The sequence below is a fragment of the Sus scrofa genome, chromosome 8 (assembly GCF_054392235.1).
Source record: "Sus scrofa isolate SSC_HxYL_T2T_F1_AM1 chromosome 8, Sscrofa_HxYL_maternal_Yorkshire_Landrace_v2.0, whole genome shotgun sequence".
NCBI lineage: Eukaryota > Metazoa > Chordata > Mammalia > Artiodactyla > Suidae > Sus > Sus scrofa.
In genome coordinates, this window is record NC_139390.1 from 53027942 (window position 1) to 53040843 (window position 12902).

Consider the following 12902-nt stretch of genomic DNA (forward strand, 5'->3'; position numbering starts at 1 on the left):
CCATGCCTTACAGAAGGGAGCATTCTCTTCCTTAACCTTGGCTTTTAAGAAATGAGGCAAGTTCAAGCGGTTTAATCTAGCTGATCTATTACCCAACCTCTTCAGGAATTGACTTCAGTAAGTGCAACATTCTCAGAGTTCCCATCAATTCAATTACATTGACCCACAAGTTTATATATATATATATATATATATATTTATGACTGCACCTGCATATGGAAGTTGCTGGAGGGGACTGAATCAGAGCAGCCTCTGCCACCTACGCTGCAGCCTTACAGAGATCCTTTTAACACACCCTGTCAGGCCTGAACAAACCTGTGCTTCTGCATTAACCAGAGCTGTTGTAGTCAGATTCTTAACCCACTGGCCAGCAGCAGGAACTCCGCATTGACACTCAAGTACATTTTGCACACACACATGCACAAGCTTTTTTTGACTTTGAAGAGATACAAAAATTGGGAGGATTATCTGGGATCATGGGCCTGCATGTTACATGTGCAGAGGGCACCACACATGCACTCTCCTTGGCTGGCTGCATGTCACTTGCGCCCAAACAGGATAGCAGGGAAGTGTGACCAGGAGAGAAATAGCTTTTGAGGGCAAGACCCTGGCCCCGCCCCATGACCCCCTACCTTGCGTAAGGGCTTGAGCTTGGTCTCCATGACAAAGTCGTACTTGCAGAGTTCACAGCAGCGTGTGTCTGAGCTCTTGATCCACTGGTGCAGGCAGGCCTGGTGCACGAAGCGCAGGGTGCCAGTGCAGCGGCAGGGTGTGATGAGGGGGCTGTCCTCATCCCCTTCGCAGTGGCAGATCCTGGGGGGACATAGCAGCCAAGTGAGACCCCCAGGGAGCGCTGGCCTTCTCCTCCCCTCTCGCGACCTGACTTTGAATCATGGACGTTTCACCTGCACTCAGTGCCAGACTTGCTTGGTGCCTGGGGTTAATTTTCTTCCACTCGCCTGGTCATCACTGGACTCTTAAATCACGTTATTAGGCATTTTAGAGTCCACTGAACCAAGAATGCGCGACCACTTCATTCCTACTGGAAGCCAGTTTTAACAGCACAGCACTTGACTCTGTCCCCACCTTCATCTGTTAAAGGCGAGTGTCCATGGACATAACTTGCTTTCCTGTATTAGACACCACTTAGGAATCTAAGGACTGTTGTTTTCGGATAACTTAAAACATTGTTTTACTTTGATGACATTTTACAGGGTGTATACTTTAGGAAATACGGTATCCTACCAATGTGGAAGAATCCTAAGAAATGTTCATGGGTTACCATGGAATAAAGTGAATATAGAGAGTCTCAGCTGGGAAATATTACAGAGATTTTAATAGGAAGATGCACACATGTTTGGTCATAACAAATGGCCTAAACTGTCAATATTCATCACTGTTACAAAAATGACAGATTATAAAGTTCAAGTACAGTAAATCCTACTGTTTTAAAATGTTAATTACTCTATTGTCCATGGAATTCCCAGAGCAACTAGTTTACTGAATTACTATGATTTCTACTGTCATAGATTTAGTCTATGAAAACTTAATTATTCTCATCTTCAGTAAAAAAAAAAAAAATGCTTTGTTTTCCTCATTGAATGAGACAAACATTTCCTACCCCAGGTCATGAATTCAAATCTTAACACTTCAGTAATCCTTGTTATTTAACCAGTTGTTAGAAGTTGTTATTAAATTTGATTAGAAACATTGCTTGTAAACTGTCAGAAATATGAATAGAAGTTAAAAAAAAAACACCTGTATAAATGCTTTTTAAAATTTATTTATTTATTTTTGCTTTTTTTAGGGCTGCACTCATGGCACATGGAAGTTCCCAGGCTAGGGCTCAAATTGGAGGTACAGCTGCCAGCCTATGCTACAGCCACAGCAACCAAGGCAGGATCCAGTCTGCATACGAAACCTACACCACAGCTCACAGCAACACCAGATCCCTGACCCACTGAGCAAGGCCAGGGATTGAACCAGGTTTGTTTCTTCTGTGCCCCAAAGGGAATTCCTATAATTACTATTTTGAGCTGAGACACAGTGGAAGTTTGGAAGACTATTTGAAGTGCTGATACTGCTCTTTCCTTTCAGATCCAAATGCTCTATTCTCTGGAATCATAGGGTTTAAGGAGTGGATTTTAAAGTATGTTTGTCTGTCTCAGCCCTTCCCCAGGGGAAATGAAATGGTTGGTCAGATTGTTACTGCAGTAAGATAGAGGAATTGAAACCCAACCCTCCCCTAACCTCAAAATAAAGAAGTATGACACAGTGCACTAGTGTTTGGGGCCTCTTTTTCTTCAGTAAAGATAAAGGAAGCAAAGAGGAACACTGACTTCCTAAGTCCGTTGGGTGGGAGTGGGTGGGGTGAGAACACAGGAAAGTTCAACACCAGGTCTGCCTTCCCAGCACTGATTCAGGGGGCAGCTGTGTTGGGTGTAGCAGCATGTGTGAAAGGCTGGCATGGTGGGGAAAAGCTAAAAGTTATCTCAGAGCCTTTTCTTTAATACAAAAGGTCAAGCTGTGTCTTCCCTCCAAACATGTAGGTCCCAAGATCAGAGCTTTGTACATTTTATATACACCTGTTGCCAATAGAATGGTGGTCAGTGGATGTTTGGTGACTAAATAACTGTTTGTTCAACAAACTAAGACTTACTGTCAAAGTGACCAGTGAAAGGAAATCTGGGTTTCTATAGCACATTGTTTTGCAGCAACATTTACTTTTGGAGCCCTTGGAACTTAATGGATTTTACATCATCAGTGACTAATTTCTGAAGGCTTCTGAACCTCTCCTCTCCCAAACTCCACTCAAAGGTACTCCCTTAATCAGGGCCCCATTCTTCATGTTGCCCATTTGGTAAATCAAGTGTTATTGGAACACACCCACACACATTTGTTTATGTCCTATTTAGAGCATGTTTGTGCTATAATTGTAGACTTGAGAGTTACTGCAGAGGCCCTGTGGCTACAAAGACCATCATATTCACTATCTGGACCTTCAGAAAACATATGCTTAAGCCTGCCTGAACAAGGTGATTCTGAGTTTAAAGACCATTCATGTCTGACTATGATCAATGGTAAAGAAAACCAGTTTACAAAATAAACAACCTTAACTTCTGCAAATAACTAAAGTTGAAGTAAAGGTTCCAGAGAGAAGAACACAATAAAAATGAAAGCCTGTCCTGGCCTTCCATTGATACCCACTGGTCCACAACAGTCTCTAGGGACTGGGGACAGAGGTTCTCATTTGAAAAAGAAAAATGGGCAGTTAATGCCTTCTGATAATTCCTCACCAAAAATGGGGGTCAAAGGCTGCACAGCTTCTAAGATGATTCTGAGGTTCTGATTTTTTTTTTACTGATGTGAAAAATAACTCATGATAAGCAGATTTAAATGAGAACCTCAATTATTACTGAGTTCAAACTGACTGAAACAGTTCCTCAATTCTAGTCAACTTCCCAGGTCTTTGAGATTCTTTTAAAAAAATTTCTCTTGAAACCGTTACCTGAAGCATCAAGCAATATCATTTTTTTTTTCATAAAATTAGATTATTTCCCATAGGGAAAATCAAAAGCTTGGCTCATTTTCATTCCCATTTCACAAGATTTCTTTTTACATGATTTTAGTGTTTTGAACTTTTTCTAAATTATCTAACTCAGGTGGGATCCCAAGAGTCTTTGCAAATCATGTTGAGATTGTTCTAAATGGATTTAAGAACTAAATATCAGCTTCAGATCTCTACTAGAAATAAAAAATAAAGTAACAGTGTCATTACAGAAAGAAATAATTCTTATATTGACATATTTCACACAAATTGCAATTGCTAAATTAGAAATGAAAACAGTAATAAAAATATAAACATGCTTTTCCCAACAGAATAATGTTCCTAATAATAAAATAAAAATGCACTTTAAAATAAGCATAATTTCAATGCATTTTTACCTTATGGGAAATCAAGACTTGAGAATTAAGTGATTTTTAAAAAATCATGGATAATTTACATTGGTATCTGTCACCACGTGGCACGACAGGCTGATTCACAGATTTATTGACATTTTGGTATTTTAACTGGCTTACAGTGCATCCAGCATGTGCTAGGTTTTCACCATTTATGACCTGAATAAATTTCTTCTTCCATATAATTTCTAGCATTCTGTAAAGAGTGGAGCACAGAAAGCTATTTTACAAATCAAATTTTTGAAACTGTAAGAGTGTGTGTGGCTTCAAGTAACACCCCCCCTTAATGTTTGAGTTTTAAGAACAGTAGGCTTTTTTTTTTTTTTTTTGCCTTATATATCTTAAAATGACCTCTACTGCACCCCACCTGGTCTCTTGCCAGGGCTTCTTGGCTCTGGTAGGATAATTTTTTCTGCCTAAGCATTTTTTAAAAAAATAATTTATCACTTAAAAAAATCTTTGAGAGGGCCACAGTATTTATGTAACTTTGTAATTCTTTTCACTCATTCATTGTTTCACTCATTCCCCTTTACTTAGTCCTTGCATTTGCAAAGAAATGCTGACACTAGCAACAGCACAAAGGGTGAGTTGAGAGGGAGAGGAAAGAACCTGGGGGCAGGGACACTTTGAGGTGAGGATTACAATCTCCTTGGTGTTAAGAACCTGGAACAGAGGGTTCGGGGGATCTCCAAGACCCCATGTGTTTCCATGGCTACTAGCCTTGGTCCCTAGCACATCTACAACACGTGACTCTTCCAGAGAGTCATCTCTGTGGTTCTAGACAAGCATCTCAACTCTCTTCCCACCTTCCTCACCATTTTCCTTTTCTCTGTCTCCGCACTTCCCTACCTACATTTTCTCCAAGCCCCTCTACAACTAAATAAGCTTTAAGCACAGTAGTTACATACTGCTGTGTTCTTAATGATTTAATTTGGATGTTAATCTTTACTCAAAACTAATCATCATGCTTCTTTTTTTTTTTTTTTTTTTTGTCTTTTTGTCTTTTGTCTTTTGTTGTTGTTGTTTGTTGTTGTTGTTGTTGCTATCTCTTGGGCCGCTTCCGCGGCATATGGAGGTTCCCAGGCTAGGGTTTGAATCGGAGCTGCAGCCACCGACCTACGCCAGAGCCACAGCAACGCGGGATCCGAGCCACGTCTGCAACCTACACCACAGCTCACTGCAACGCCGGATCGTTAACCCACTGAGCAAGGGCAGGGACCGAACCCGCGACCTCATGGTTCCTAGTCGGATTCGTTAACCACTGCGCCACGACGGGAACTCCTATGCTTCTTTATTAAGATAAAAAAATGACCAGAATACACGTTAGGCAAAAGCCATTTTGAAAGTCAGTAAGCAGTGGATGAGAAATTGATGCTCAAGTAAAGTGAAGAGATATAATCTCTCTTTTTGAGAAATATAGCAGAGCAGTGAAAAGGTCACACATGAGAATGTTTTAGTTTTAATTTTCATTTCCTTTGGTCTTTAATAGGGTAAAGTTGAATGGGTTCATAAGAAGAATGCTGGTGCCCCTCAGGGAGGGAGACATTTAAAGAAATAGGCCAGAGAATGACCCAGTGTTAAGTGAAGGTTCTGGAAGAGTCAGGAAAGTCTGGGTAGAGAAAGGATGGTGGAGCAGTGTCTTTGGACAAGGGCAAGAAAGCGCAGGTGGGAAATAGGTACCATATCCCCAAAAGCAGAGCTAAAGGGAGACTGCAAGTGGAGATGAGGGGGCTGGGTTCTGGGCAGGTGCAGCAGCTGGGTCTGGTATTGAACGGTCCTCTCAGATATTCAGGAGACTACAGGTACCTAAAGGAGAGATGGGAAGGCATGGGGTTACCTCTCACAGAGGCTGTAAATAACTAGGGAAAGCCACTGGGAGACTGTGATGGGGAACCAACCACACGTGAATGTCAGAGCTGTAGAGCAGCCGTGCAGCCCCCGTGAGAGGAGGCAGCGGGGATTTACAGGGGACACTGCTGACATGGTCCTGGGACACCACCTCCCCAACCACCCCAGAGCACCACTCTGTGTCAGGATGTGCACAGCCCCATGCGCCCCAGAAGATGTTGTACACATGGCCTCACAGCAGCTGGACTAACTGAGCAGGGAGGCAAACCACCTCGGGGTTCATATATCAGGAGAAAAGGATGGTCTGAGGGACTGGAAGACACAACTGATGCTGAAGAACTGATGTTGAAATTGGGAGGAAATGGGACAGTGTCACTTCTAGGCAGAGCATGCAATCTCCCTTACAGATGAGTTCATATCCCTTTTGTGGTATTTCTTTTCCACTGTCACAGAAAAGTTAAAAATAAAAAATACAGCATTGTTGGAGGTTCACAAGCAGATCTGATCCTGACTCACATCCTTGTTCTTTGCTGCAGTAAATGGGAGAAATCCTCCATCTACTCCTACGTAAAATAACTCAGGGTGTCACAAGATTAGATAATAGACATCTGGCATATAGCACGCAATCAAATGTTTGTTGATTTTATTATGGGATCATGGGATTAATTCTACAACTACTACTACTGTGGATTTGGTTTATCTGTGTTACTGCTTCTAGTGCATTAGGACTAACAGCTTTCAGCAGCTGGTTTGTTAAGTGGGTTAAAGCAAGTGCTTTAAGGCCAAAGTTGTGAATTCTGCCTCCATCCAGGTGAGTTAGTCACAAGACACATTTGGATCTCCAGGTCAGTCAAGTCGCAGATTATGTCTCAAAGAAAGCTGGGCAGGGAATGTGTTTAAATCTGTGGGAGAAGGAGGGTAACTGGGCCTGGATTTAGCTTCACTCTTCTATACTTTGGGTGGCCTCAGACAAGTTTTCAGACAATTGGTTTTCATCTGTAAAATTTTACAATCACAAGCCTCAAATAAGATAAAGTATATGAGAAAATTCTGCAAAATATAAATATTATTGCAAAGTAAGGCATTATTGCCAATAGGTAAATGGTCAATAAAAGCAACAATAATTGCCATTAGGTAATAAACGCAATGAACTGCATACTTTACATAAAAAACTCATTTTTTAATGTCTTTATTTTACTTTATAGGACTCTGTCATTTTTCACCTTATAGGACTGTGATCCTAACGAAGAAAGCTATTTCCTTCATCTAGCTTACTAACAAGATACTTTCCTGCTAAACTACCACCCCCTCCTCATAAGTCCAAGGACCTTCCCCAGCGGACCTTCCCCAAGGACCTTTCCCTTCATTGTTCTTGATGTCCTTGTGTATTAGGGTCTAACCTCTCCTAGAAACTTCTCATTTTTGGTTTAGGTGACACTGCTCTTATATCATTACCCTTAAAGCTGGGAAAAGTGGCATCAGAAGGGCATGTAAGATGATTGTAGGATTTGAATAGTGACTATTTATGGAGGACAGACTCAAAATGTCAGGATTTTGCAGCCTGGGAAGGTGAGGAATTGTAGGGGACATATGATCAGTGAGCAACCCTATCATGTGACATGACTGGTGAGATGCTATGTGGGGAATAATATGCAAGTCAACACACCTAAATTCATGGCTAAGACTCACCTACCATAATATAACACTGTAGGTCAAAAGGACCACCTTTTAAAGTAGGAATGTAGTCATTTAGAGTCAAATAAAGAGAAATACTAAATCCTACAATTAACGTGTTGGAGGGGGAAAAAAGGCAGGGACGGGGACGTTGACGGCAACTGTCTTTAGACATGTGACAGGCTGTTGTGTGAAAGGGCAGCTGGTCTTATTCTGCCCCACAATCGGACATAGGATGCAGTGAGTATTGAAGCTAAAGGACCTATATATCTATCATCCATCTATCTATCAACTGTCTATCTATCTATCTATCATATACGTATTGTCTATCATCTATTATCTATCTCTCTGTCATCTGTCACTCTATCCATTTATCATCTAATTTACTATCAACCTGTTATCTATCTAATCACCTACTATCTTTCTAATCATCTATGTATTATCTAATCTATCATTTATTATATATCTGTGATCTATTGCTCAATCTAACTATCCATCTATCACCTATGTATCTAATGTATCATCTGTCTAAATAGCATCCATCTATTATCTACCAATCATCTATGTCATCTGTCTCTAACAATCCATCATCTATCTACCTAATCTATCACTCTATCACTCTATCTAATTTATCATATATTATCTATCCACCTATCACCTATCTATCTGTCATTCATCAGTATAACTATCCATCTGTCTATAGAGATGTTCAATGAATTGAGCTGACCCAGAGTGTGTGGATGTCCCATTGTGGAAGTCACTGAAGTTAAGTAGGGTGATTACAAGGCAGGCTCTGTGGAAATGAACTCAAGCCAGGGTAATTAAGCTACATAACCTCAAGTTTCTGGTATTGCGAGTCTGCCTTCCTTCCTTCCCCACAGACTGATCTCCCTGCCCCATCTCCCCTAAAGTTTCTTTGTCAGCATTTCCTCTCTGCTTATCCTGAGAGTTTTGTACTTGAACCTTTGATTTTTTTCCTATCCACTCTGACTACCCCAGGGAGGCAATCCATTTCCACAAGTTCAAGCATTGCTCCAAGACTTGTGATTCTAAAATGTTCAAGTTAAATTTGTGATTCTAAGTTCATAACTGCCTCGCCAATAGCAAGAAAGCTCAGCCATTCTGACCACTTCTTTCATCTCTGCCTCTACCAAACAGCTCCTCTTCCCAGAGACACCATGCCGTGAACATCCCATTCTTTTGGTTTGACTCTGTTTTTGAGTCTTCTCTACTTTTGAGTCTCTATTCAAATTGTTATCAATACACTAATAAATTTTTCTCCCTCAGTGGTTTTTTTTTTTCTTTTTAGGGCTGCAGCTATGGCATATGAAAGTTCCCAGGCTAGAGGTCATATGGGAGATGTAGCTGCCAGCCTACGCCACAGCCACAGAAATGCCAGATCCAAGCAACTTCTGCAAACTACACCACAGCTCAAGGCAATGCCAAATCCTTAACCCACTGCATGAGGCAAGAGCGAATCTGTATCCTCATGGATACTAGTCAGGTTTGTTTTTGCTGAGCCACAATGGAAACTCCTCCCTCAGTGTTTTTAACAATCATTTTCATCCTTCTCGTCCTCACTGCTATCACTCTAGTATTTTGAATTGTCAATAGATATGCAATGGTCTTTAAGTCTTGCTCCTTCCACATTGTTCTTTAAGAGTGCAGTTTTTCAGATCCTTTTAGAATACTGGCACTCCTCAAGAACCCCATTGTCAGTCAAAGAAAATCCAGACCACTTCACCTGGTGTTCATCTGATCTTCCATATATATATATATTTTTTTTCTTTTTTAATTAATTAATTTTTTTTTTAGGGCCACACTCACAGCTTATGGAGTTCCCAGGCTAGGGGTCTAATCGGAGCTGCAGCTGCAGGACTACGCTACAGCCATAACACTGTGGGATCTGAACTGTGTCTGTGACCTATACCACAGCTCACGGCAATGCCAGATCCTTAACCCACTGAGCAAGGCCAGGGATCGAACCTGGGTCCTCATGGATCTAGTCAGATTCATTTCTGCTGAGCCATGACAGGAACTCCTGACCTTCCATAATTTAGATTTACCTCACCTGTCCTATGAATTTCTCTCTAACCCCTTGCAGCAGCAAGGTACAGACTTTCTCAGTTGATAAGTTATGGGTTTTTCCACAAAGAAGTTACAGTTCTGCTAAGATCTTGATTCCTGTCAGTTTAGAGGGCAGTTTATGGGTCCTGGGTGTGTTGTCCATTAATCCTGCTCAACCTCACAAATATCACCATGTTCTGTGGGTGTCATAATGTGGAAATTATTGGGAAGCATTTCTGTGGTTTTTACAAGTACAGTCAGCATTGGAATGCTAATTCTGCCAATCCATGTCTATTAAATCACTTCATCTCTGGTATTTTCAAGTTCCTTGTCAATAACATAAGAAAATAGCAGTGTCTACTTCATAGGAATTGTTTATAAGAATTAAGTTAAGGGTCGATATGGATTAGATAGTCTTTTTTTTTGTTTTTTCAGTCAACACTTAGATGTTTATTTCCTCAACCTGTTGAATTTTGGGACTGACTGCTTCTTGGAATTTTCTCAAATATGATCTCAAACCTGTAACATCCATTCTTTCTCCTGATCACAGCTCAATGAAACTTAAGCTGCCCTAAGATTCACAGGCTTCATGATTCGGACTCTAGACCTTCTTTTCCAGAAATGTTTGAGGTTTCATTGTTATTTAATTTTAGACCAAACAGATTTGGTCTTTGCTGTTTGTTGTCTCATCTATGCAAGTTCTGCTATTACGAGCTGAATAAATTCTTGCTTATTGGAGTTCCCCTTGTGGCACAGTGGGTTAAGAATCCAACATAGTGTCTCTGAGGATGAGGATGGGGGTTCAATCCCTGACCTCGCTCAGTGGGTTAAGGATCTGGTGTTGCTGTGGTTGTGGTATAGGCCTGCTGCTGCAGCTCCAATTCAAGCTCTGGCCTGGGAACTTCCATATGCCACAAATTCAGCTGTAAATAAAGAAAAAAATCTTATTTATTAATTTTAAGGGGCAGGATCTTCCTTTGCATGGAAAGCAGATCAGGATATTAAGAGTGATTTAAGTGATGAAAATGTTAAAAACTCAAGGTAAAGATGGCTAATTCCTAGACTGCAAATGGACCAGGAATGTTATACTTTAAGTTGGTGGTTCAACATGTATGGAGCAAAGACTAAAAGAGGGAGCCTAGCTCATTAATATGATTTAGCAGTTCTCAGAAGATGTTACCCACTACCGATGTTTTTCTTGTTTCGGGAAAATTCTCTTATAATGAAAGTGAGAAAAGTATGACCCTTACATATACTCCACCATCTTAATTTGCATTTGAGGAACTAAGCTGAGGTATACCAGTTTTATACCCTATCTGAGCATCAGAGGAAGTCAAGCAATGGATCTGTTGAAGAAAGGAGAAGTAACTCTTATTTAACAAGCAAAGACGGATGGTATTTAATATTATTCTTACTAACATATTTAATGTTATTCTTACTAACAGCTCTTTCCAGCAACTCTTACTGATGTGGAACCATGATACATTTTTGGAATTAAAAGAAAAAGGCCCTGCAAATCAGATTTCTAAGATTACATTACAGAGATGAAGGTACATATGAAGAGCTCCCCTTCAGTCCAAGATTGAAACTATTTTGAAAACTCCAATTGAAAATACAATTATGATGTAAGAACAAAAATATTTTTCAGGGAGCCGATACAATTCTGTAACCATAAGATGGGTCATTCTGACTCGACGTTCAGTCTTTTTTAACATCTGCAGATGAGTGACAGCTCTTCACATACAAGGGACTTTTAAAAGTGTTTTGTTTTCTCAAAGGAATGTGTTCAACTCAAAAAACCTGGTACCTACCATGACTTCCTGAGTTTCATTTCATGCCCTAATTTGTCACCACTGACTCAGTCAAAGTTTCAGACCATCTGCCCAGAGCTTCAGGGAAGAGTCCACCTGAAAGGCAGTGGCATGGGCAAGTTTCTGGCTCCTGGAGGGATCCAAAGTCATGGTAAATCACCTGCATCTTCTTCCCATTGGAGGTCACACAATGGAAGCCAGTGGAGAAGAAGATATGCCAATGATAGACGAGGGGCCCAGGTTTATTTGAACCCAAGGAAACTTGGGTGGTGTGAGCCACAATGGGTTGGGCAGATTCCATTTGAATTGCTCCTCCTGCAGCCCTCTCTCCTCCAGGGAGGGTTAGGACCTGTGGATCCCAGGGGTTTAAGCCCTGATCAGGACTCCCCTCTTGAGGGCTTTCTGAGAGGTCTCCATGGTGGGTGAGTACATTAGACCCCTCTGTGTGTGGGCCATTGTAGCCCCAGGAGTTCCGGCCCCAAGTGTACCCAACAACAGGGTAGACCCTCCTCATCAGTCTTAGTGTTGGCTCACACTGTTCAAGTCCTCCAAGTCAGGGGGGCTCAAGTGGTGGATGGTTCCTTTGGGGTAACCTCTTTCCTGTTGAGCATCCCTTTTCTGCCCTATGCACACTCCACTGGTGGGTTCAGAGCATGGCACACTTCTAAGTAAAGGAATGATTTCCTCAATGCTGTTTACCTCTCCAGATCCTACCTTATAGTTTTGGTGACATCTCAATGAGTTAATAGATAATAACATTGAAGTTACACCATGATGTAGTGATTTTCTCTACACTCTCACACATGTCACAAACATTCCTTTTATGCCAGCTTTGACATCTTTGTGTATATGCATTTAAGATGGACAAAATCAAACTAGAGCTATCTCTAAGCAGATATTCTTCTAGTTATTAGGCTCAATTTTTATTAGCTCCACACATTAAAGTGAAAAGCAAAAGGACAGATAACATACTTATATGCTTTCTGTGTTGATATAACCGAAGGAATATTGAGTCAGAGGCAGAATAGAGGTTTTTTTTGTTTTGTTTTGTTTTTTGGTTTTTTTTTTTTGCCTTTTCTAGGGCCGCTCCCGCGGCATATGGAGGTTCCCAGGCTAGGGGTCTAATAGGAGCTTAGCCACCGGCCTACACCAGAGCCACAGCAATGCTGGATCCGAGCCATTTCTGCAACCTACACTACAGCTCACGGCAACGCCGGATCCTTAACCCACTGAGCAAGGCCAGGGATTGAACATGCAACCTCATGGTTCCTAGTCGGATTCACTAACCATTGAGTCACAACGGGAACTCCAGAATAGAGCTTTTATATGTAGATAATAACAGAGCTATCTGTAAACTTGTCATTATGACATTTTAGTCATTTTCTTTTCTGGATGTAGAAGAGATTTTAATTCAAATTGATTTTGTGAAAGTGGCTTTTTGTGTGTGTGTGTGTGTGTGTGTGTGTGTGTGATCCTGAGTGTTTGTATCCTCTCAGCCTCATCCTCAACCATGACTTCTGTTTCTGTCCATTTATTAATCTT

At 41.0% G+C, this 12902-nt stretch overlaps 1 protein-coding gene and 1 long non-coding RNA gene across 51 annotated transcripts in view; both read right to left on the minus strand.

Annotated features, from left to right (window-relative positions):
- MARCHF1 (membrane associated ring-CH-type finger 1) overlaps positions 1 to 12902 on the minus strand; it is an 836078-nt gene that overhangs the window by 58665 nt on the left and 764511 nt on the right. For all 50 annotated transcript variants that reach the window (XM_084972222.1, XM_084972248.1, XM_084972203.1 and 47 more), the window contains one exon: positions 633 to 813. In XM_084972222.1, coding sequence (XP_084828348.1) covers positions 633 to 813 — 181 coding nt within the window. The remainder of the gene's footprint in view (positions 1 to 632; positions 814 to 12902) is intronic.
- Positions 5435 to 9309, minus strand: LOC146400472 (uncharacterized). Its single transcript, XR_014812544.1, has 2 exons — positions 9131 to 9309; positions 5435 to 8364 (listed from the first exon to the last, which is right to left on the minus strand). It is a non-coding gene; the product is annotated as an uncharacterized LOC146400472 (long non-coding RNA).